Genomic DNA, 23,976 nt, shown 5'->3' on the forward strand with positions numbered 1-23,976 from the left:
GATCACGCCTTGATATTCCTGTCTAAGACGACGAGGTAACGTCCCAATGGAATCATCCAACCCCAAGAATACTACAGACTCTGGGTCGACGTCCAAACGCCCTCGCTCCTAAGCCTTGTTTTCTTTTTGGTTCGTCCCAACACCCAAGCGTACCCCTTATTACAACGGAAGGAAAAAAGAGAAAAGAAAAGTTTTGGGAATCTTGTCCACCATCCATCCACACGCAGATCCATTGGAGCCCAAACTACTCCATTCGCATGCCTGGAAATACGCCTCCCATGGAAAAACGTATTCACAGACCCCATTCTTCCAAATGCCAAAGAAAACGCAGCCATATGTGCACTGAGGTATCGACCGTCGGCTATCTTGCCCACCCATTCTTCAGGAGACGCATCTCCCCCACATCGTACCCATGCCTCGTAGCAAGGCCTTCCTGCAAATGTGTATGCTGTCGAAATGTCTTATGTACTTGATATCGTCATGTCGTCATCAGGCCAGGTGTGAGATATTCACTTTCAACTGTCTGCTTCCTAAGCGTACTGCTGCTCGTCCTGGCAGGCGTCAATCACCCGCTTCGCGTTAACAATGATCTGCGAAAGATTCTTGAGAACCGGGTCGTTGCCCGAAGTGCTGCTAATGCGAACGAAGAGACCCTCGACGCGGGCCACCAGCATACCCATAATCTTTGGTGTAACCGCACGAGCATCGCCATCCTAAACATCTGTTAGCAGCGAATCATGAAAACTAGCATTAAAATTACTCACCATTTCGCCGAGCGAGACCTGAAGGCTGTGGACAACCATCTCGAGCCAGGCGATTCTCTCGCGAGTGTATGACTCCAGGTTCAGACTGACCGTAGCAGTTACGGTCAGGAGAACGAGATGCGGCAGGTTGCGCACAAACTCAGGGCTGTACTTGGACATGTACTTTTCGAACACTTCTTGCTCACGGCCAGACTGCATCCAGCGGACGACGGCCTCCTCGGCTCTGCCCTCCTTCATCGGCTGGTTGACGACAGCAATACGAGCTTGGAGGTCGGCATCGTACTTGTTGTTGGACTTGGCCACCGTGAGAGCCTGAGAATGGCCGCTGTAGCTCATGGAATGCTGCGATGCCCTGTCGGGACTCTGCAGGTTGCTGTAAGCCTGGCTCTGCATGTGGCTGGGAACCTGGCTGGGAACTTGGCTGACAACAGAAGGAGCGTAGGAAGGAGCTTGCTGGTGATGCGGCACCTGTTGAGGCTGCTGCTGCTGGGCCTGGGCCTGCACACGAATCATCTGCTGCTGGAACTTGAGGAACTCGTTCTGGAACTGCTCCTGGGACGCCGCCATGCTGGAGATCGTGCCAGTAAGACGAGTCACGATGGCGGACAGCTGATCAACCTTGTTGCTTTCGGCGAGACGCTGAGCGTTGAGATTCTCCATTTCGGTGCGGTGCTGCTTCTGGAGTTCGCCGGCCACGCGCTGGCAGGCCTGGGTTGCCATGTTGGTGAAGGAGGGGCCCAGACGAGAGGTCAAAGTGCTCACGACCTCTTGCTGGACGTTGGCCGCCACCGTAGCCCCGACTCTGTCCGAGATGGCCTTCACAAAGTCGCCGTTCTGCAGGGCGTGCTGGGTCGCGGAAGGAAGGGCCTTGTGGATCTCCTTCTGAACAGAGTGCGAAACTTGGTTGTTCATACTCTTGGTAAACTGGTCAGAAACAGCCTTGCCGGCGACGTCAGCAATAGCGGGGATGACCGCATTGCTGAACTGTTCCTGGATGAGGGCCTCCAAAACCTTCTGGGTGTTCTCGTTGAGGACCTCCGAGACCATGTTGAGGAGCTTGAGCTGGCGGTCGTCGAAGTCGGCCTCGCGGGCACGCAGACCCTCGTCAATGCGGCCGTGGAGCGTCTTGAACGACGAATTGAGCAAGTTGTTGAATCCGTTCTGGAGGCGAGTCTCCATGCTGCTGATTGCTGATTCGACAGACTCTTGGGTGATGGAGTTTGAGCTGGAGTTGTTGCCGGAAGACTTGCCGGAGTCCTTGGAGTTGTTGTTGTTGTTGCTGGAAGGACCAACACGGGGTGAGCCATTGGTCTGCTCGTTGCCGGCGGCAGCCGCGGCGGCCGCTGCGGCAGCTGCTGCTGCTGCAGCCTTCTTCTTGCGGCTCTTGCGCTCCTGCTTCTCTTCCTTGACAGGGGCAGGAGCGGGAACGGGCGTCTCCTCCTCCTTTGACTCCGCCTTGGCGATCTTGACTGGCGTGACAGACTCGGGACCGCGGCGAGGAGCATTGTCATCGTGAGAAGGCGTGGTCTGCAGAAGGGAGTCCTTCGCAATGTTGCGAGCCGAGGGGTGGGCACCTTCGGCATTTTGGTGGTTGGGCTCGGCGGGCTGGCTGGCAGGGGGCTTCAGCTTCGAAATAGTAACGACCCCAGCGTCAACAGCATCAACGGGTGCCAGGACCTTGTTGTCCTTGGTCCAGCCGAGCTCGGCTTGCTTGATCAAAAGACATGCGACTCCCTTAGAGTGCATGGCGTAGAGCTCAAATAGAGTCGGCTCGTCGGTCTCCTGAGCCATGGCGGGGTTGCAGAGAATGTCGAGACTGCGCAGGATGCCACGGTTCGCAAACGAGTACTCACGAACGCCGCTGATAACGGCAGTCGAGTCGGGCGCGGGGATGGTGGTGTCCTGGGCAACCAAACGCTGGATGTACTCCACCTGCGAGACGCTCTTCAGGTTGTACTTAGGAGCCGAAAGATGCGCAAAGTAGATGGAGTTGCGGGTAGGGTGTCCGATCACCAGCATACCAGTGGGAGGATGGTACATGACGCTGCAGACGGCGTCAGATTCCTTGGTGTGGGGGAGATTGAACTCCTGTACAGGCTTGCCGAGCGCGAGATCCCAGAGTTGCAGAGTGTGGTTCTGCTTCATTCCAATGATCATGTAGCGCAGAGCGCAGCGCTTCTGGTACGGGCGAAGCTTGTCAACGAGGAGGACGGACGTGGGCCACGCCTTCTCGCCCTCGGGAGTGCTGGTGAGGGTCATGAGAGGCTCCTTCACCTCAAGTGAAGTGTGGGCGGGAATGGGCGCACGGGGGTCGCTGCCCTCCTTGGCGGCGGTCAGGTCACGGACGTCCCAGAATTTGACACGTCCAGACTTGTCAAGAGACACTATCACGCTATCGTCCTGACTGAACGTGAAGTCTTTACCGGCCTTACCAGTATTGATCTTCAACGAACACTGCTTAGCCAATCTCTCCGTGTCGACGACGCGGTCGTGGCCAGGCTTGAACAGGTTGTTCTGCATGATGTATGTGGGCCAGATGATGTTGATGGACTTGCCGCGGCCAACGGCGAAGAACTCGGGGTGAATGGTCGAGGTGCGAGCACGGGTCTTGAGAACGCCGCCAGGGGCATCGCCACCTTCGTGGGAAGCCATAGGAGGCAGAGCGAAGCCGTACTGCTCAGGATGGGCGTCCTCAATGTGGTCTTTTTCGCCACTCTTAATCTGAACCCAGTAGACAGTGCCAGTGATGCCAGTACCAATGATGGCCTCGCGATGGATGCCCGTGTGGTCAGTGGGAGTGACGGACATGGCGACATTGAAGATGCGGTCCTTGGTGTCGGTGAAGATCTTGGCGTCCTTGCCGTCGTCTTGCCTAATGACGCGGAGACCACCAGCCTTGGACATGCCGTAGGCCATGTAGTTCTCGGTGGCAGTGTAGAGGTTGCGGTCGATCTGGTCGAACTCTTTCTTGAGACGAGCAATATCCATGATGGCTTCGTCTCTGAACTGAGGTCGAGGCTCGGTAGCGCTGTCCTGCAGAGCAATTGAGATCCAAGGCTTCATGGGGAAGTTGAAGACCTTGACGGGAGCGGGAGTTTCCTCCTCAATCACCACAATCTCGTCCTGGTCGGCGCTCTCCCAGCTGTCGGCGACGGCATGGCTCGCAGCCTCTTCGATGATCTCGCGAACCTCATCAGCCACCTCGGCGGAGACAACCTTTTCGAGGAGGTCTCTATTCTCCTCGCGTTCGAGCTCCTTCTTGATGGCTTGAGCAGCATGGTGGGCGCTCTCCTCAAACTCCCTCTCGGTACGAGCGGCCTCCATGTCTTCAAGATCCTGCATGTACTCTGGCCGCGACTGCTCTTCCTCAGCGCGGGCCAGAGCTTGCTGGGCCTCGTAGTCGGCTTGCTGGGCAATATCGTGAATTGCTTCAGAGACCGTCTCCTTGTTCTTCTCGGCAGGGATGCTCGCATACGAGGCAGTGGAGCCAGGCGTAGGGTTGGCTAGCTTGTCTGCAGGGGAAGAACCGTGTCCGAAGCTGTGGCGAAGGCGCTCGGGGCTGGCGAGGGGGCTACGATGCTCGTTGACGATGCGCTTAGACTCGCTTCCATGATGGGAGTGATGAGAGCTCGGCGAGTCGTGAGCCTTTTTGAGGATCTGGAAAGCCGGACCAGCAGGTGACTGGCCAGACGACTGAGGTGGGGCGATTCCCGAGATGGAACCAGTCTTGGGGGTTCGATTGTGCGGCGAAGTGATTTGAGAGTCGTCGAAGCTGCTGCCGTTGTGGTTGGCATTGTAGCCATACTGCTGCTGGTGCTGGGCGACGTGAAGATTCGAATCTTGGGTGGGAGGGAACGAGTAGGTGCCATAGTTGCCGCTCGATTGAGCGTAGCTGTTGGGGTCGTACTCGAACGAGTTGGAAGCCATGTGGGACAAGTTGGGAGCTTGACCAGCTTCAGCAAGCACCCTGTGAAGGATGTTTTCGCCCGCCTGAGGGGGGTTGGAACGGGTGGACTCGGACAGAAGCAAGTCGTTCTGACTAGGCTTCGGGCGGTTCAGCAAGTTCAAGAGATAGGCGCGCGTATCGTCGGGGGGCGACGATGCGCCAAAAGTCGAGAAGGAGCCGTTTTGAGGCGGCTCGGGACGCGACTCCTCGCCATCGTGAGCTCCTTTCATCAGAGCGGCGAGCAGGCCGGTAGGGTCGGCCGGGGCGCGGGCGGGTGCGACGATCTGCGTCGGGATAGACGAGGGCATCGACGAGGACGAGTCACGGCCTTGCTGATGAGGCTGAGGCTGTGACTGGTGGGGCTGATGCTGCAACTGTTGATGCTGGTGATGCTGCTGCTGCGGTGACTGTTGGTAGTGGTGCTGCTGGGCTTGCTGCTGCTGGGGAGACTGTTGCTGCTGCTGTTGCTGCTGCTGCTGATAGCCTTCCTGGCGAGCCTGCGCAGCCGACGCACTTCCCACACCGCTGAACTTGAGCAAATTCAGCAAATTGTTGCTGCGATCGCCATTTGAGGGCATACTGCCACCAGGGGGTGTCGGTGCTGGGGGCATGGGAGACACCATGATGGCGCCCGGAGATGTGAGAGATTTTGGGAAGGGAAAGAGGATGCAGAGAGGAAGCGAGGCAAGGGACGTGATCCGACGAGGGAAACGAAGGACAATTGACGAGCAGACCCTTCCGTCGTTACACGAAAATGTGTTGATTTTCTTGCGAATTGAGGTTTTGAGGGAGGAGGAGGATGGAAGAGGAACGGTGAGGTGAAGGTGAAGGTGAAGGTATGGGATATCGAAAATAAATTTTGGGACGGAGAATGGAAGGATGGGAGAGGCTGGCGGCGCTGGAATTCCTGAGAGCCCAACCTAAAGGTGGCACAACCTTGTAGCGCGCAGAAGAGAGCAAGGAGCAAAGAGCAGGGGGGTGACGTGGTTGAATTTTGAGAGGAAGGAACGTTCTCTGTGCTTTCCGTGCTTTCCCCAGGTGGTCTGGACGGAAGCAACAAAGGCCCGGCGCGTCTTTGCAGCTATGGAAGGTACATACCTAGCCCAGGTAAGGTACCTGAGGTAAGACAGCCTGGACTGCTGGAGGTGTCTGAGGCGGTGCGGGAAGGAACTTGGAAGGTGCGATTTGCCTGCGGCCACTCGATTTAGCGCAACTTTGGGCCCGGGTGTCTTGGGGGTCCTTCAATCGGTGGTGCCTTAGTGCCAGCGCGGGTGCTGTTTGAGGCAATTGGGAGGTGAGAGGTTACTGTTCCTGGCCGGGGAAGCTTAGGTAATGGAGGTACATATCTTTCTTTGCCCTGGGTTTGCAGAAGAGCTTGGGTGCCACGGTGCTGAGGTACTAGGTGCTGCGAGTCCTGCTGTTGCTGGCCAGGCGGCGGCCATGGGTGCTTGGGTGCTACTGCTTGGGCAGACCGGCAGGATGCAGCTGGTCTGTGCGCTACGTGGCGGACGACGTGGGGACGTGCCACTGGTGGTCTTTCCTCCCCGCTCCCACTGCTCCCACGGCTCCCACAGGTACAGATTTTGGAAGGGTTACCTAATCATCAACCGCCGTGCCGCCCAAGACCTGATGCTTCCCTCAGTGGAGGGCAGCGACGGCAGCCCGAGAGAGAGCTCCCCGGTAATTAAGCTGCTTGCAGAATCGGGTTCGTACATTTCCTGACGTAAGCAAATCTCCAAATGCCTGTCCTGAGACCCCCAGACAGTCAGACAGAAATACAGAGAGAGAGAGAGAAAGGCGGCTGTCGACTGCACCAGATCTGCACGAAACCAGTGAACGTCCCTTTTTTATTTTCCCGTCTATTTCGACGCCATCCCGCCTTGCCTTGCATTCCACGACATTGCCAGATTGGAACAACCCGGGCACTGGCTGCTGGACCCAATAACCTTTTCGCTGCCTCCAGCTTGCAACCGAACCACGAGATCATTCCTTGCACTGGACCCCTTGCCGAATCGCGTGCAGTGTACGGAGTACTGATACGATACCTTGGCCCAACTGAACCCTTCCAAGTCGTTTGCGATTACCTTACCTTAGGTACACAAACACTCAAGACACAACATCTCGCAACTCTGCGCTGCTCGCGAACCAGTTGAACCAGCACTTGGACTCTCGGAACGCTCTCAACGTCCACTGATTCGACGGCGCGTTGAAAGAAGCACTCAGCCTGGGGAACCCCCCTCCCCTCCCGACGCCAGCAACCTTTCAGGGATCCCACGTCGCCTTCATCTACGTCACGGCCCTTTCGCATACCCGGCACCATGTTCTGTTTACGGAGGTGAGAATCATGGAGCAATTCCTTGAGCCATCGTAATTGTCCCTGCTGACGACTTCCACAGCTGGCTCCCGCTCCTCTTTATCCCGACCAACGCCTCGCCGGCCTTCATCTTCCTCTTCTTCATCTGCACCTATTTCCTCAACCGGCCCTGCGTCTACTGCAGCTTCCTGCTCTTGATCCTCTTCCTCACCTCGTGCAACTGGTCCGACCGCTGCTTCTTCGACTTCAGCAGCAACTGGTTCCAACCCCGCCCGCCTACCTCCCTCCCGCTCCCCGAGCTCGATCCGAATACCAGCTTCAACGCCTCCGTGGTGGAAGTCATCAACTCGACAGCCAGCGCTCTGGCCGGGGCTGCGGCTGAAGAACTCGCGCGGCAGAGACGGGAGTGGACGGGTTTGGGCATCGAGTGGCTGCGTAGTCTGCTGGGCCGGAGGGAATGGCGGGTCGATTGCCTTGACATCAACATCCGCTTGTAGGCGATGTTGCCGTCAGGCTGTGCGAAGGGAATGAGTGTTCATGAGTAATGACTGCTTGCGACGTTAGGAAAAGACGGCACGATAATAGGGCAGGAAAATGGACAGGCGGTGTACCACAGTGGTCCCCAGGTGCATTCCAGGGCGTTTTTATATTGTACATGGTGCGTGCCGTGTGAAATAGAGCACCGGGCTTTTTTGACACTAGGCTTTTCGAGGGTTTGTTTTGCCCGTATAGAACAGAACGATTGTGCTCCGTAGGGTCATTCCTTTCAGCACTAGGTATATAAATGTATTCAACACGATACCAAGCAAATCCGAACTCCGCGCCGCCTTCCAGCTTGACGTGTCTGGAGAAGCTTAGCACTCACGTCTTGAAAGCTACATCCTAACAGTCGCGGTACTTCATCCGGATATCTTGCTCGTGGTTCGTCTCCTTCCATCTCTAACGCGAGTGTACCATAGCCGGGGAAGCAAACAAGAAGTCAAGTGCAAGCGCGGCGGATGCGAGCCTTCTATTGCATGAAGTTACTATATTGTATCTTGTGTCGTCGGGTGATAAGGTAGATAGTACCGATGTACTCGGTGCCCTGCCCGCCTTTATTCCCAAAATATCCTTACTCCCTCGTACTATTGATGACTGCCTGTCTCATGGCGTCCGTTTCAATCTTGCTCACTGTTGGGAGAAGACACAAGGTATGAACATAGGAGATGAAGGTCATGCTGATAATGATGTTCAACTCTGACTAGACGTTAGCGATCCAATTGAGCACTTCTCGTGGTGTTGAAAGCCAGTGTGGTAAACAGATGTGGCTCATCTAAGCAGGAACCCAGAACACGATCTGTACGACTGCTCGTGAACGTGTTTATACTTCAGTCATGGCACATCAAAGCCATTTTGACGATTCCAGTTCGACGATGGCGTCTCTGTGAGACCAAGCTCGAAGCTGCCGTCCGATTCCAAGCGATAAGGCGACCTCTGAGCCATGATGATGATGATATGTGTTTGACCAAACCGTCCGGCACTTATCGAGATCTACACTTTTTTTGAAAACATGGAGTGGGATATTAGATACCATGTGGGCTACTTGCCTCCGGAAAACACTGACGGAATTGAATCTAGCCGAGCCTGCCTGGTAATTCAGAGATAGAACGAGGTGTATCTGCGCTGCTTCAATATCATTCCATACATAGTTGGTCGTAGGAGAACGAGAGCCTGCTCAAGAAGACCTTCTGTATTAAAAGCTACTAGCATGCTTAATGAAATGGCTAGCAATGCTGCACACTGGGGCCAGTCTTCGAGGTACTGAATTATTGAACATATTGAACGGCATATGCAAAAAATATCGCCATGAGGTAGCCCGAGTTAAGACCCGACTCGGTAAGTTCAACTACCCAAGATCCGTTTCTGGAGTAAAACTCCGGTTTCGATACCAGTACTGCTGAATCTTAACAGACGCGTTGGGATGAAATTGTCATGTCATGGCCCAAAGTCAAAGTAGGGTGAATTCATTTATCAAAGTTGGCAACAAGCGGGTTCATAGATGGGCGAGGAAGAGTGAAACACTCCCACCGTGAAAAGCTGAGAAGCAAAACTTCGTTGCTCACTCGCGTTTGGAATTGACACCTCCTATCTAGTAAAAGAAGGTTGGGAGAGGCATCATGGGATGTTATGGTACCTAGGCAGGCAGCCTGCCCCTAGCCTGCCAGGACATTTTTTGAGACTGCTTGATGATGAAATCATAACACGACTACCTCTCCGCAAAGCTACTGATAGATGGAACCCTGGCGTGAGCCCGAGGAACCCCTGTGAATTTCTGAACGTTGAGTTAAAGAGGATTCATCACATCCCTTCAATGTTCATTTTACATATACGCAGTCCAACTCTTCGAAGCTCTGAATATTATACAACTAAAGCTATTGCTTTGCGACGAAGTCCACGCAGCCTTCGAGTTTGGTATTTACATCTAGAAGGACATGCGGACCCGTTGAGAGACTTTGTCTCCTCCGTTGGGAGGCATACGATGGAATAAATATACGAAAGACTTTGAAGGATCTGGGGAGCTTTTTAACTTCTTCGATTCGCAGGCAAGACAACCCATGTCCAATGTGATTGTTTAAGGACGATGGATATCTTATACCATGATCGAGATATACTTCAGTGTCTGTCAGCAGCAAGAATAGTCTACGTCATATTTGCCTGTCGATTTATGCTTATGCAGTATCCAAAAGACACCGTCATCCAATGCCAGCAGCGGTTAACACTAATAGACTAGAGAAACCTCGCCTGATGCCCTGGGTTACATAGGTAGGTACTCCGTAGTATACGGATGAGCGGCAACTGCCGGATGTCTGCCTTTGTCACGGATCAAAGAGCCGAGCAAACAACATGGCGACCCACGTGCGGATACATAGCCGTTTGCAACCAAGCCTCATGAAGATTTGATGTACTTATCGCTTGTTGGCGAACTTTTCTCTCGAGCACACGAAGCTCTACAAAGTGCCAAAAGAGGTTTACTAGCTATAACAACTGAAGGCTGAGGAGCTAAGGGCATCCCACTTGGCACCTTTAGCAAGCCTTGAGGCTTCGTCAAATAAGCTTCATACTGACGTGGGCGGCTGGCGATGAGGCAGTGCTTGGCCAGTGATCAGTACATGCCTACTTCAGTCAATACAGCCGGTTTAGATGTTCACCGTTGTAGACAGTAGAGCCAAGCCGGCAGTCAAATTCGGGCGGCGTGGTGTCAGCGTGATGTGCCGTACCGATTTGGGGACCAGGAATAGACTTTGGACAAGCATAACCATCAGTCCCGAGGCTTAGTATCCCGAACTTGGAAGCACTGACGAGTTCTCAATTAGAGTTTACCGCGTTTCCGGGTCAGGGAACGAGGACCGATCGACCGGTCGTCTTGAGAACGGGCAAACGGGAATCATCATGGATCAGGAGGCCGGAGGAGCTTGCGCGGTCGCCGTAAGAGGCGCGGAAGGCCGGTAGGGCGGGGCGGACCTGGATGTTTTCGTCGCGGAGGCGGTGCCGCCGACGAGTCCCGGGACTCGGCCCTGCCCACATTACGGCGCACACGTCAACGGCAACACCGGGCAATTAATATCGATCATGGTGATGTGCAAGCTTGCATCGGGTTGTGGCGCGATCCCTCTCAATGAGTGGATGCTTGGCGTCAGCTTTTCGCCATTTCTGCCCAGGTTGTGTGTCGTGTGAGTGACCACCCGTTTGAGGAGAATGATTTCTAGTCTTCTTGTCAGTCAATGATACTCCAGGCTCTTCCTTGAACAATGGACCCCGGCCGAGAGCCTCTAATTGAGCCTCGCCCTCTTACGATGATGCTTATCTGCATTTGGAGGCGAACCTTGCATGAGCGGTGGGGCAGATGCGATGAGTGCGAGTGCAGAGGCAGAGGACGGAGTATGTATTCGTACGCATACCCAAAGTCTCTCCACTTTCAGCAATGTCCAGGGTCTATTCGTAGCTCAGCGTCTTGGACCATGTCCAGACTCCAAAGTCCTGGTCAGTGGAAGAAACGGTTGATGAAGAGCATTCTCCAGTCGCTGCGGAAATAGAAACAGTTTGGGCGAGAGCATCTCGAAGGATTCCGTCAGTTTGATTCAGGCATTCCTTCTCTTCGCCCGACGGTTGGAAGACTGAGACAATTCGAGGGCGTGTGTTCAGTCGGGAGCGCCGGCAGACGGCCAAGACAATGCCAATTCTCCCACCACCAACCATAACGCTTTGCGAGATCCCCAGCCTTTTTTGTCTGGAGAGAGAGACAGGGTCGTCTTGCTGACGCCGTACGAAGTAGAGGAGACCGACCGTACCAAAGTATCACAGCATCACTATCCGTAACTAGGATCTGTATCTGTAATTCTGTATAAGGATGGGCATGGCAATCCGTACCAAGGCTGTATCCGTATCCGTATCTGTAGTGGTTTGTTGTTGGTCTTGTTTGGCCGTTTCGGCGCCGAGGCATGCAGCCACAATTGACTGCAGACACGAGGGCGAACATCGGATTGCCTTCTCATTTCAATATGATTGCCGCCTCCCTTTCTGCTAGTAAGTTCTGAGCGATGCTTCCCAGCCTGAAAGCCACTGCTGCCTCCGACCGCAAGTTGTTGTCCCCCTCGGCAAAGGGTGCCGGTTGTCGACGCCAACCACGCGGCCAGTGACGAGTTGCCATAGTTGACAGGAGAAACCTGAAACCGGGGGGCCACGAAAGCTTCTGTTGCTAGCCGCCAAACTTGTGTTGACTAGCGACGACTCCTTGGGCGTGCCGTGGCCCGTCAGAGGAGAAAGGGTCACTGTTGGTTGGTAACACAGCTCTGGGTCCGACAACATCAGACAAGCTGAAGCCTGGACGGGAGGGAGGCGGACGATGGGCGGAGCGGAAGTGATTGAGCCACAAAGAGCGGGCACTTGCGCCACGATTCTCAGCATTCGTGCCAGGGCATGCCAGTGTGTGTATCTGCAGATTCGTGGTCCTTGTGCTGAATTATGCATCTAAAAAATCATCAATGGGCAGAAAAATTGGACAGTCTCTTTCGCCGATTCGACTGGGGGACAAGAGTTGAAGACAGCCGTTGTCGCCAAAAGGGATAAGTGGCAGGGGTGTCTTGCAGCAGGGCCACGCGTCGCTGTGGGGCCACCGGCGCCAAGTGCCAATTGGAGCGCACTGAGGTTGATTGACCAGCCGAGAGTCGAGACTGAGAGGGCGTGAGGGCGTGAGCTTTGAAGTGAGAGGCGGCAGCGGAACGGTGAAAATGGAATGGTGAGGTTGCTGGTGCCGGGACGTTTGGTTTCTGGAAGGGAAAAGGGTTCGTTTTTGGGCCCTGAATATTTCAGCTTTCAAGCCATTCCATTAGACTCTGGGCACAATCTGGTTGGATGTCTGGTTTGATCGACCCGTGGGTTCGGATGGACGACTCGAGTCGTTCATCGTGTCTTTCTGTGTCAGTCGTGTCAATATCAGACGTTACCTTATGTACGCTGAGGCAGAGCTGCTGATCGCCATACGCGGAGCGGATTGATCCTAGATTTGCGCCTGACAGCCGGGGCAAGGGGTGTAGATATCTGCAAGTCGTTGAGTATTGGACGAAGAAGGTGGCGAGGTTGATAGTTGATAATGAGGCTGCTGGTTCTGTAAATGTAGTTCTGACTCCTGAGACCAGAATCCTGGTTGAACAAGTATCCGTATTCCGTAGGCTGCACTCCATACGCGATACGGAGTACGGTCTGGCAAGATCCTACATGCCAAGCAGCGGAACGGGATTCCTTGTCGCCGGCACGCATATCGACAGAAGCCCAGAGACGGCCAAGGTGACGCCCCGACGGAGCGGCTACACGTTATTGGACGGGAGGAGGGAAGCTGAATGGCGCCAAGGGGGCGTGTTGAGACTTGAGAGTGAGGGTGAGACTGTGAGACTCAAGCCATGGTCCGCGGGTAGGAAATGGGGTCAAGGTAGCCTTTCGTGCCTGTGCTGTGCCGTGTGTGCCTTGGTGTTCAGTTTTGTCCCAAGCTGTTTGATCCGATGCCGATTACCTTAGGCTATGTGCGTGTCCGTGTCCGTCGGGCGCAGCAGTGAGTGACCTGGACTGCTTCAATGGTTTGAAGGCGAATATGCAGATTTCGGGGGATTCAACATCGGATGAAATCAAGGATGACTGGGAGACGGGAATGTCTGATGGGAATCTCTCGATGCTCGCACTCGTCAATGGGCACGCGACACTCGAGTGACTTGGGCCGGGACTTGCCTTATTCACTGTGCACCAAATCGCCCCGTCATCGATATTTCGGTCCCGCGACCGTGAAATTGGTGATTTGGGGTATCATGGAAGGAACCGCCCAGAATCTGGATGTGTGCCCCCGGGCAGGAACTACACCGCGAAGTACGGAGTACCTAGGAATTGGGAAGCAGCGGACAGGGGCACCTTCCATCTGGATGGGTCCATGGGGACTTGGGAAGTCCCATTGTGACGTTGGCAGCTCCGATAAGGAAGGATCACAGTCCCGTCGTCAGGTGCCCTCTTGCCGTTTCGGCCAAACGGCGATGGATCAACACTCGACAACTCCACCTCGGCATTCGCTTAAACGAATTCGTCTAGATGCATCCCCTTTTCTTAAGTGCATTCACATCCCTCATCATTCATGAGATGACTTGAATATTGAGATGACTGCAATTGACTTTGCGGCTGACCGACTGCCACTTCGGACTATGCTGCTGATATCAGATTGTCGAGACAACCTACTCCAAAGTCGTCGTTAGTTACAAGTTACCCGGCTCGTCGGCACACTCGGCACTAAGCCTAGCACCGAGCAAACGGCGGTGCATGGCAGAGGATGGCTTTAGTCGCACACACACAATGTGACAATCAAGGACGATATCGAGGAGAGAAGAGACCAAGGCAGATATCGGCTAGGCGACTATATCCCCTAGCTCCACGCAAGTGGCGCCGGCGCTGACCTTGACGCTGGTGCTACCCCCAAATTGTGCCAAGCCCGTTAGCGGCTTATGCGGCGACTGGCAAGTCTGGGAAGTCTGGGACCACCTGCACTTGCCTTGCACTCAGATTGGGAGACTTGCAAGGAAGGAGAAGGAGCACGAGAGCAGAAAGCGAGCAACAGAAGGAGCACACGACACTCGACCCCTCCCTTCTGTTAAAAAGAAGTAAGTGTATAACGCCCACCCCAGTACACTTGAACTGTATATTGGTCAGTAGACTGAATTTGCCCTAATTCTTCGATTTCTGTAGTTAGTCAGATTTTAATTATCTCAGAGTTGAGGTTGCTGCGGCGGCTTTTGTGTTTTTTCCCCCCATATGATGAGTGCATGATTGGCCCGTGCACCTCACACGGATGGTGTGTAGAAGAGGTGCTCCGCTTGGGGTGGCTCGAGCTTCTGTAGACCTGTCAAGTGATACCAGTGGCAGGACCCCCGTCTCCACCCTTGCCGTTCCGAGCTTGGAGAGTCAGAGGGCAAGTGCAACTGCCAACTGCGCAACTGCCAACTGCAGATTCTGATATTCCGCCCACGCTCACCCCCTGCTACCACCTTACCTTGGTTCCTTGACCCCCGTCTTTCCCGGACCACACCCACCGGGTCCCATTTTGCTCAAGCTTCTTTTTTGAGATTGTCCCTACGGCGGAATGCTCCTCGAACGAACCTTGCCAGTCTGTTGATTTCTTGTGTTTAATTAACCTTTCAATGGATCCGATGGGCCCTCGTCTGGCTTCGGATACAATAGCAGGCGCAGCAGTGTCAGTACCACCGTAGGACGCGGCCTGTCACCCGCTCCCGGCCACCGGCGACAGCCCGGGCCCTGGCCGCCCTGCCTCCATCAACTCCTTTCGACGCGGGATTACGTATGCCGCTCAAACATGGCGCATACGCGCAAACCCGCCAGTCTCAGTCTCTTTCCGACTCCCGTCTCTTGCAAAGGAATGTGGGAGTATGCCTCTACAGAGTATCAGTACCACCGTCGTACGTACGCCCTCTACGTAGTACCTAGTACCTGTCTATACTCCGTAAGGCAGTGCTACTACCGTTATTTGCGACCCAGGCGGCTTAGACAGCGGAACGGCTGGAGGCGAGACATGAGGTGCCAAGTGGTCCCCGGGGAGGGAGGAGGAGTGCCTGTTGTGTCTTTTCGTTGTTGTTCTTGTCTCCTTGGCTCTGTGAGATAATATTCAACAAAAAGGGACAGTCAAATGCAAGAAAGGAGGCCCATTGGAAAGACTGGAGCTGGGAACAGCATTATCATCTTGGCAAAGAATCCGAAAGCTGCAAAAAAAAAAGTCTCCAAGAAAATCCAGTTCCATAGGTGCTCCATGGGATGCGTGGGGATTCTTTGCCATGGCGGGACTCCACTAATACCACGACCGGAATCACCACACACCCTCCACAAGCCCACTCCCACACCCGTCTCCCGTCTCTCTCTCGTCACCACACGCCTCTCTCTCCTCTGGGCCCATGTATCCGTACGAATACACGAATCCCACTCCATCCACCTCCCACACATCCATTTCCATGTACTTACATATCACCTCCTCCTGCCCTGCCGCGCATCCCTAATGTCCGCTCCGGTCTTCTCCTCTTACCTCTTACTTCTTGGCATCTGCGTGTTTTGACATCCTTCGGTAACATAGACATAGACCTGACCTCGACATCACGGTCTGAACACCTGCAGCAACGCATTTCGCCATTTCATACTCTGACTTCAAAGTGGTTCGGCTCGTTACTCGTCCTCGCCCTCGGTCTCCCTCTCTGGAACTCGTCTTATACACCACATCGCCATTGCCTGATCAGCTTTAACGATACCCACAAGCCGCCCACTCCAGTTTTGACCAACCTCCAGAAACCAAAGGGTTTATTCTACGCTTCCTCTCGTCTATTGCAGTCGCTACTAGTCCTCATCAACCTTGGTTTGAGGCAGTTAAGAACCGAACTACCTTCATCGGCCCCTCTGGCTCCTGTCATACCCACCTTCACCTCCTTCCTGCCTCGCATCGGCCACCTCCCGAAGACGAAATCTTGGCATTACGAGGCCTCCAGCAAACTCGACAAACAACTGCACTCCCCCATTTTTTTTATTTTTTGGAACTTGGGGATTTTTTTTGCAGTCATTGCTATCGACTAACAATTCCTCCTTCTGGATCTCGATATCAAGAATCCCGCTCAAGTGACACAACGCATCTAGCCAAGATGCGCTTTAACCTTACTCTCCCTCTCGCCGTGCTGGGCCTCACATCAAGCGTTCTTGCGGCACCTCAAGCAGCCAGAGACATCAGCCAATCCTCGTCACCAGCCATAGGAAAGCGCGAGGACACCAAGTACTTCCACGAGCCCTGCTGTGGCGAAGAGCTTGGCCACTACGATATCCGTTACTTCAAGCAAGCGGTGGGCTACGACGACCACCGCGTTGTTCTCCGCAACCTCGTCCGCTCTTACCTGACCATCACCAAGAAGCTCAAGGTTGAGACATGGCTTGCCCACGGTACGCTTCTGGGCTGGTGGTGGAACGGCAAGATCATGCCGTGGGACTACGACCTCGATGTCCAGGTCTCGACGGCGACTCTGTACTGGATGGGCCAGAATCTGAACCGCACCGAGCACGACTTCGACTGGACCGACAAGGACGGCAACGCCAGAAAGGAGCGCTACCTCCTCGACGTCAACCCGCACGGCACTGACAAGGACCGCGGCGACGGCCAGAACATCATTGACGCCCGCTGGATCAACATGGCCAACGGTGCCTTTATCGACATCACTGGCCTTGCCGAGCGCGACCCCTCCGGAATGCCTGGTGTCTGGAGTTGTAAGAACTACCACCGCTACCGCACCGCCGACCTGTTCCCCATGCGCGAGACCGAGTTCGAAGGCGTCCCCGCCACCATTCCCTACAGCTTTGAGCGCATTCTTTCCGAGGAGTATGGCACCAAGAGCTTGGTGACTACCGAATGGCAAGGGTAAGTTTAGCGATCTGCGTTGGGATCCATGCTTTTACCCCCAAATAAGCTTTGATCCTGGCGGCGGAATTCCGACTCTTATTTTCACGACTAATACGAGATACAGACACAAGTGGGAGCCCGAACAAAAGGAGTGGCTCAAGACGCAGCAGTAGCCGAAAACGAATTCGGCATGATTGAAATTTGGATCAGTTCAAGCGATGACTTTTCCGAGTTGCAATTCGGCATACGACTTTTCTTTTTCGTTCCCTTTTGAAGCAAAAATCATGGGCATATGGGCGGCAGCATTTGGCGTCGCCGTACGCCCATATACATTGGCGGTGTTTCCGGACATGGCATAGGCATGGCATCAAGGCGTTCTAGGAAAGGAATATCATACCGGGAGGACACTCGGACGAGGTCACTCTCTTTTCTTTTTTCACAGCGTTCATGAAGAAGGCGGCATTTTGTACGAGTACCAGCATTGCTCACCCGTTGGGTAGAAAGATGTCACTACCTTACCTTAGATGAACCATCGCATTGAGGGTTTAGACGATCATGCAAAATAGTATGATGCGAATCACAAACATGGTACCTATTCTGGCACCTAGTCAAATCTTTGAGAGCAGACATTCATCGTGATTGAGTTGACTAGCTAACCCGTGACCGGCGAGGTCAACTTGTATCCCACATTCAAACCACCAACGCCTGCGCAATACTGAAACCAGAAAACAGGGAAACAGAAACACTAAACGAACGCTTCAACATTGCCCCATAACCCCATGCAGTCCCTATGATGATGGGCCAGAGTCGGGCTTTCCTCCATCCCTCCTCTCCATGTTCATCTTCTTGACTCTCTCCTCTGCAGCCTTTGCCAGAATCTCTCGTCGGCTAAGACCAGCGTTGCCACCACCACCTCCTCCCACGACGAAATCTCCGCCTTCCCAACCGCCCTGGTCCTCAACATCCTCCTCCTCATCTTGTCCCGGCGCATAATACGAAGACCCCTCTCCGACCGTGTTGCCGCCATGCTTCCAGTCCGCCGCGTCAACTTCACGCTCGATCTGATGACAAAGATCCCAAAAGTTGCGATCGTGGTCGCTGTGTTCGTTATGCGCCAGCTCGTGGCACAAGGTCTTGCGAATCGTCTTGTAGTCTCTGTATCCATCGTGCGCATCCGTCCTTAGCCTCAGCTCGATCGCCTCTCCGTTATTGCGGTTCAGGCCGAGGAGTCGAGTAGTCCCCTCGTGGTTGGACTGCGTGTTGGACAGGGGCTCCATCTCCGTCAAGAGACCGACGCTGAATTTGTGCTTGCGCATGGAGGCGCGGATGCCCGGGTCCTCCTTGAGCCTCTCGAGAAGAGCTAGGGATCGCTCCGGACGCGGGAGACCTGCGAGCGGCCGGACGGAGAGGAAGGTGTAGGTGCTGTCCGCCTGCGCGCGCCCTTGGTCTCTCCTCCTCGAGGGCCGGTTCTGTCTGCGGGCGGCGCTGCGTGCGGCGTTTCGCTTTGCGGCGAACTCGGATGCGGCTTGGAGGGAGGCGACTTCCTTGGCCTCGACGCCCATGAGCATGATCTTTTTGTTTTGTAGGTCGAGGAGGGACATGTCGGGGTCTTTGAAGGGGGGCTTTAGAAGGCCGAGTTTCGGGACGATAAACTTTTGATTTGAGGCGGGGATCGAGAGGGTGTCTTCGACATCTTCGGAGAGGTGGGTGATTGTTCCGTCCGAGGGGAATTTGAAAGTGTGTGGTGTGTTGCGGTGGGTGAGAGTGATGGTGATGGCTTCATCGGCGGAGTCGTCGTAGTCGGACTCGCAAGAGTGTGTTTCGGCCATGGCGGGGGCTCGAATTGGTGATCGTCGGATTTGGTGTACGGATAGAGCTTGAAGAATGGCCAAGGTGTTTTTGCTAGTAAGTAAGTACTAGGTAAGATATGTGCAGGGTACCAAAGACTGATGATCGTGGCGCCAAGTTGTGCGTCTATATACAGAAGTGGGTGGCACGCATGGAATTGTTGGGAAACACAGCGAGTGCGGGTTGAGGCGCAGATGGCCACCCCGTGATGGGACTCTCGGAGGTTTGTCATTCAGGCAGCTTTGTAATACGTCACGGCTTGGCGCACCTGGGAACTCCCCGACCTCCGTCGCATTCGGGGCAGCGGCTGGACTTAAAAGTGGAGTCCGCGATTCCCGTAGCGCAGATTCGGGGTTTCCGCCCCGGCTTGCGTGATTACCTCAGCCGTGGTCGTTGCAACTTGCAGCGATGGAGGACCCCACAGCGGGTAGGTGCCTTAGTCTCCAGGAACGAACCTATGGAGGAGCGCGGTGTCTCATCTTCATTGCCGTGCCTTACCTAAGCCTACCAATCTGTCTCGTATTAGGTAAGGCGGACAACGGAAGCAGCCAACCGTAGCAGCTCGCCCTGGAGTGTGGCTCGAGTGTCGGTTCCAGCTTCCAATGAGCTTGCAATCGCGTTCGTGTCCTTTCGACCTCCTGGAAACCCAAAAAAAAAGCTGCCAGCTGTGTCAAACGCCATTTTGGAGCTCCCTCCCCCCGGCAACCCAAGAATTCCATCCTCACGACCTCAAAATACTCCCAGACCAGACCACACGATACGACACGTCACGAAGACACTCGACGACGACGACGAAGGACACCGCCGGCGTGCAAGAGGACCTGTACTTGCTTGATTACAACCATCCGATAAGCCGCGCTGTCACTGGCAGCTCCAAGCTCCCTCCGAGTTGAAGCTCCCTCCCGCCCCAAAATCGTCAATCGCGATTGATCGCCTCGCCGCAACCAACCCATCACGATGCTCAATCTCTTCCGTATTGCTGGTACGTGTCGCCAGAACCCTCGAATATGCGATTATTTGCCATGCTTCGGGGACTAACATAATGGGCTTGCAGGGGACTTGTCCCACCTTGCCAGTATCGGCATCCTCCTCCACAAGATGGTGCAGCTGAACGTGAGCTTTGCGACTCCCACGATGTCGTCACCCGGGACCCTTAACTAATACCTTCTCAGAGCTGTTCTGGAATTTCCTTCAAATCCCAAGCCCTTTACTTCCTGGTCTACATCACCAGGTACCTTGGTAAGCCTCTTTGCCTCGTCTCCTTTCCCCCCCTCAACCTGAGCTGACCGGTGCCTATCCACCAGACTTGTTTACGACTTCCAGTCTATGGAACCTCATCTTCAAGATCCTCTTCATCAGCGCACAAGGGTACATCGTCTACCTCATGACGACCGCCTACAAGCCAACCAACGACCCCAATCAGGATACCTTCCGCGTTCAGTACTTGCTCGGTGGAGCTCTCGCCCTGGCCATCATCTTCCCCTACTCCTACAGCTTCTGGGAGATCTCCTGGTCCTTCTCAATCTGGCTTGAGGCCGTCGCCATCCTGCCTCAGCTCTTCATGCTTCAGCGCACTGGCGAGGCCGAGACCATCACTACCCACTACCTCTTCGCCCTCGGCATCTACCGTGCCCTCTACATCCCCAACTGGATCTACCGTTACTTCACAGAGGCGAACCACAAGGTTGACTGGATCGCTATTACCGCCGGCATCGTCCAAACCATCCTCTACAGTGACTTCTTCTGGATCTACTACACCAAGGTGATGAAGGGCAAGAAGTTTAAGCTGCCCGTTTAATGTCGTCTTCCCACGAGGTTCCGTTCGGCTGCCGACCTGGCAGCATCCGCTAGGTTGCAGGCGTCGCGGAACAGAGTCATGGGTTGTAACAACAAAAGCTACGAACAAGCGCTGGAGCCAAATGGCGGACCATGACCTTGTTCATATTTTTCGTCCAGTCTCTCAACAAATGTTGGGATTTTCTTAGACACTACGCAAAACCAAAAACAAACATAGGGTTAGCCTCAGGCTGAAGGATAGGGAATATCCTCCGTGACGGCGGACGGATGCATGGCTGGCGTTGGGAGATATGGTTAGTTTTTTTTGCATGGACGGCCAGACAGCCAGTAGTCCACGCACGGATGGATGTGTTGGTTGAGCTGCTCACAAAGTGCCCACAGATCGACATGATCGAGAACGAAGGGAAAGAAGACCGGGACACCCACTGGTATATAGATGGTCAATGTGAAGAACGTTTCCAAATTCCCACGACCCTCACGCTCAACTCGCGCAACATGTTTCCCCCACCCATCCACACTCTCACAAACACAAACACGCAACTTGCGCACACACATTTCAGCGGCTATGGCACGCGTGGATGACTCGTTCTTTTCGGTTAGTTCACCGGCTTCCGAAATCTTGTTGCGGTTCTTGGGACGTCGAGTGAAGGTCGGTCCCTGCTGGGCTTATAGGTTTTCGTTGCCTTTGCCTAACTTGGAGGGGAGCCAGACCCTGAACAAGGGCAATCTAGTGTGGTGGGCAGTCGGCGGACGATTCAAGGTAATGGATGTCGCCATCGGTTCCTTTTGGTTCCCCCGGCCACCCCGACCTCGAACTTGACTTTCTCCCGGGTCCGAGTCAAGTGACCCTGGACAGGGATATGCGACACCAAGGAGCTTGAGGATCGACGCTGTTGGAAGACGATCCCGCAATTGTAATTCTCCTCCGCCCTGGGAGCCTTAGGAGCCTCAACAGACCAGGGATCCAGTCCAACTTTGGCTTTTGAGACACCACCAAGCTCGGAACGCAGCCGAAGGTTGATGCCGCTGGACGCAACAAACACCTCCCAGCGGCAGGCATAAACTTTTCTGTCGTTTCTGCCAGCGTGCTGTTTCCAAATCCACTTGTGAAACCTTGCATGCATTACAGCCAACTGGGCTCTGGGCGTCTGACCGAATGAGGAGATGGGACGGTGGCGCGCTAATCTGATCTCCCCCAGTCGGCGGCTGCTACTATCGTGACGAAAGAAGCCGCCGTGTGGCCCCGTCCCGCAACCCCCCTCCCCCCAGGTCCTACTCCAATGAAGCCGACTGCATTATCTCGGATGTGATATTGGCGAGGAGATGGACCAACGAGTCTCGACCCGCGTCGGCGTTGCCCAGGTAGGCTGAAAGCCGTGGGGCTCTTATTGTTCGACGGTTAGGATGAAGCGGGCTCATGGGCCATAACATGGGCGAGGGCCGCTGACCGGGCCGCCTGAAGCCTGTCCTTTCCTGGTTTGGTTTTTTTCTTGTGTTATTCCTTTTCAGTTCGTTTCGAAGTACTCTTGCTGATTAGTCTTCTTCTGTTAATGGTGATCGAGGTTTGGTTCTTTCGTTTTGGACTACTACGGATAATATGAATGCAGTGAAGAGGAGGAACACATAATTCGACGACAATGAAATCATGGTGAAGGCTTGCCTCCCACGAATATTACTGCTCTGTGTTCTGGCCTCCCTTGTGTTGGCGGCAGTCGCGGCGGCGGATGAAGGAAGTGGGCGAAGAGCAAGATGGATGAATGGAGGAGGTCACAGGTCACCGGCGGAACCTCAACGGAGGAGGAGGGCAGGTCATGATCTGGTCGAGGACTTATTGGGCAAGCGGGTGTTGCCGCCCACGGCATCGACAGACGACAACAAACCGGCCCGTCTCGAGGACCGCGTCGTATTAGCGGTACCAACACCACCGGCTCTCTTCGGACGACAATTATTCGGCAACCCCATTGACGCCATCAACTCGGCGTCCCGATCAGCACAGCAGGCCATTGCTTCGGCATCTCAGTCTGCTCGGGAGGCTATTCAACAAGCAAACGACCAAGTGAGACAGGCCGGAGACCGACAGAGGCAGGCAGAGGAACAGGCGAGGCAGGCCAACGATGCGGCCACCCAGGCCTCGATATCGGCCAACAATGCCGTCGTCCAGGCACAGGTGAGCGCTAAGGAGGGTATCCTCAATGCTCAGAACGCGGCCAAGGAGACTGCGAGCAAGCAGATTGCGGACAACCTTGCCATGGTCACGGCGAGTGCGCAGACACAGCTGGCTTCTCAAATCGCGAGCATCCAAGCCAGTGCTAGCAATAGTGCTGCGCAAGCGATCGCTGTTGCGACGCAATCCGCCAGTGCGGCGATATCAAATGCTCAGCAGCAGGCACAGCAGCAGATTCAAGCTGCGAGGGTACGTGGCTATTTCATGTTCAAGCGGCCGTGTAACAATCAAATTCTCTAACATTATACATAGGACGATGCAAATCTGCGAGTATCACAAGCACAAGGTGCTGCAGTATCGGTCACACAGGCGGCACTCGCTGTCGTGGGAGCCATCATCGGTTCATCTCTCCTCACCATACTGGGCTTCTACATCTTCACTCGTTACCGGCGTAACAAACGCAAGGACCAAACGGCACGGGAACTCCGTCGTGACATCAGCTACCCGAAGCAGAACACTCTCATGACGACCAACGCGCTGGCTATGAATAATGGCTACCCGCAAGACGTCAAACGTCCAATATCACCGACCCGGCCAGAAACAGCACGCACGACGGGGTCATCTGGTGGTATGGGCTATGCGGTCAGTGATTTCGGCGACGGGCAACCCAACTTTTCTCGACAGACGACCTTTGTGAGCAGTACCGCGCCGCAGATGGGCATGGGTACGATACAGAGGGAACAGTCGGTGTCGAGGAGGCCGGTGCCGCCTTCGCCCAAGAAGCCGCCGTATTCTCTGTTCCCGCCAAGGTCTAGGGATGGCCCGCCGGCGACGGCCTTGCCTGCTACCCCGGGCCCTGCGCGAGATCGAGAGAAGGAGAGACCTCCTCCTCTCACGGTAGGCCCAGGGACAGGCCCACCACCTGTATCGGTACAAGCACAAGCACCACCACCTCCAGCAAACAATGAAAAGCTGGACAGGGTCGACGAGGAGGGCGACGAGTTTGGGGAGGGCACGAAGAATTGGCTGAGACGGACGCAGACCGTGAGTCCGTTTGGGGACCTGGCCGACACTCCGACAGGGGAGAAGGATCCGAACTGGCCGTTTGCGAGGTCTGGTTCGCCGCCTCCGCCCGCGAGGCGAGAGTGACGGGCTGAAGGGCACGCGGGGTTTGGCAACATGAGCAGTCCA

General features: G+C 54.8%; 6 protein-coding genes across 6 annotated transcripts; 4 read left to right on the forward strand and 2 right to left on the reverse strand.

Moving 5' to 3' along the window:
* Positions 1 to 530: 530 nt before the first annotated feature.
* On the reverse strand, positions 531 to 5,333 carry BDP81DRAFT_327296 (uncharacterized protein; the record flags this gene model as incomplete). Its single annotated transcript, XM_060585129.1, has 2 exons — positions 531 to 713; positions 765 to 5,333. 2 exons carry the CDS (start codon positions 5,331 to 5,333, stop codon positions 531 to 533), a joined length of 4,752 nt encoding a protein of 1,583 aa, XP_060441767.1.
* A 1,695-nt stretch (positions 5,334 to 7,028) lies between these two features.
* On the forward strand, positions 7,029 to 7,521 carry BDP81DRAFT_463804 (bladder cancer-related protein BC10-domain-containing protein; the record flags this gene model as incomplete). Its single annotated transcript, XM_060594065.1, has 2 exons — positions 7,029 to 7,045; positions 7,107 to 7,521. The coding sequence occupies 2 exons, from the start codon at positions 7,029 to 7,031 to the stop codon at positions 7,519 to 7,521; spliced, it is 432 nt and encodes a 143-aa protein (XP_060441768.1).
* An 8,709-nt stretch (positions 7,522 to 16,230) lies between these two features.
* BDP81DRAFT_452727 (LicD family-domain-containing protein) lies at positions 16,231 to 17,149 on the forward strand (the record flags this gene model as incomplete). Its single annotated transcript, XM_060592770.1, has 2 exons — positions 16,231 to 16,994; positions 17,101 to 17,149. 2 exons carry the CDS (start codon positions 16,231 to 16,233, stop codon positions 17,147 to 17,149), a joined length of 813 nt encoding a protein of 270 aa, XP_060441769.1.
* Positions 17,150 to 17,591: 442 nt separating this feature from the next.
* BDP81DRAFT_435421 (WLM domain-containing protein) lies at positions 17,592 to 19,005 on the reverse strand. The gene has a single exon (XM_060591048.1). It carries the CDS (start codon positions 18,803 to 18,805, stop codon positions 17,765 to 17,767), a length of 1,041 nt encoding a protein of 346 aa, XP_060441770.1. The 5' UTR covers positions 18,806 to 19,005; the 3' UTR covers positions 17,592 to 17,764.
* Positions 19,006 to 19,781: 776 nt separating this feature from the next.
* On the forward strand, positions 19,782 to 20,622 carry BDP81DRAFT_397552 (ER lumen protein retaining receptor; the record flags this gene model as incomplete). Its single annotated transcript, XM_060588335.1, has 4 exons — positions 19,782 to 19,806; positions 19,879 to 19,937; positions 19,997 to 20,063; positions 20,129 to 20,622. 4 exons carry the CDS (start codon positions 19,782 to 19,784, stop codon positions 20,620 to 20,622), a joined length of 645 nt encoding a protein of 214 aa, XP_060441771.1.
* A 1,644-nt stretch (positions 20,623 to 22,266) lies between these two features.
* BDP81DRAFT_452730 (uncharacterized protein) lies at positions 22,267 to 23,934 on the forward strand (the record flags this gene model as incomplete). Its single annotated transcript, XM_060592771.1, has 2 exons — positions 22,267 to 23,034; positions 23,098 to 23,934. The coding sequence occupies 2 exons, from the start codon at positions 22,267 to 22,269 to the stop codon at positions 23,932 to 23,934; spliced, it is 1,605 nt and encodes a 534-aa protein (XP_060441772.1).
* Between the last annotated feature and the right edge of the window lie 42 nt (positions 23,935 to 23,976).

This window comes from Colletotrichum phormii, assembly GCF_030913505.1.
Source record: "Colletotrichum phormii strain CBS 102054 chromosome Unknown BDP81scaffold_19, whole genome shotgun sequence".
Classification (NCBI taxonomy): Eukaryota; Fungi; Ascomycota; class Sordariomycetes; order Glomerellales; family Glomerellaceae; genus Colletotrichum; species Colletotrichum phormii.

Bases quoted from the DNA above. Each gene is read 5' to 3' on its own strand.
- BDP81DRAFT_435421 (XM_060591048.1), bottom strand. From the start codon at position 18,805: ATGGCCGAAACACACTCTTGCGAGTCCGACTACGACGACTCCGCCGAT.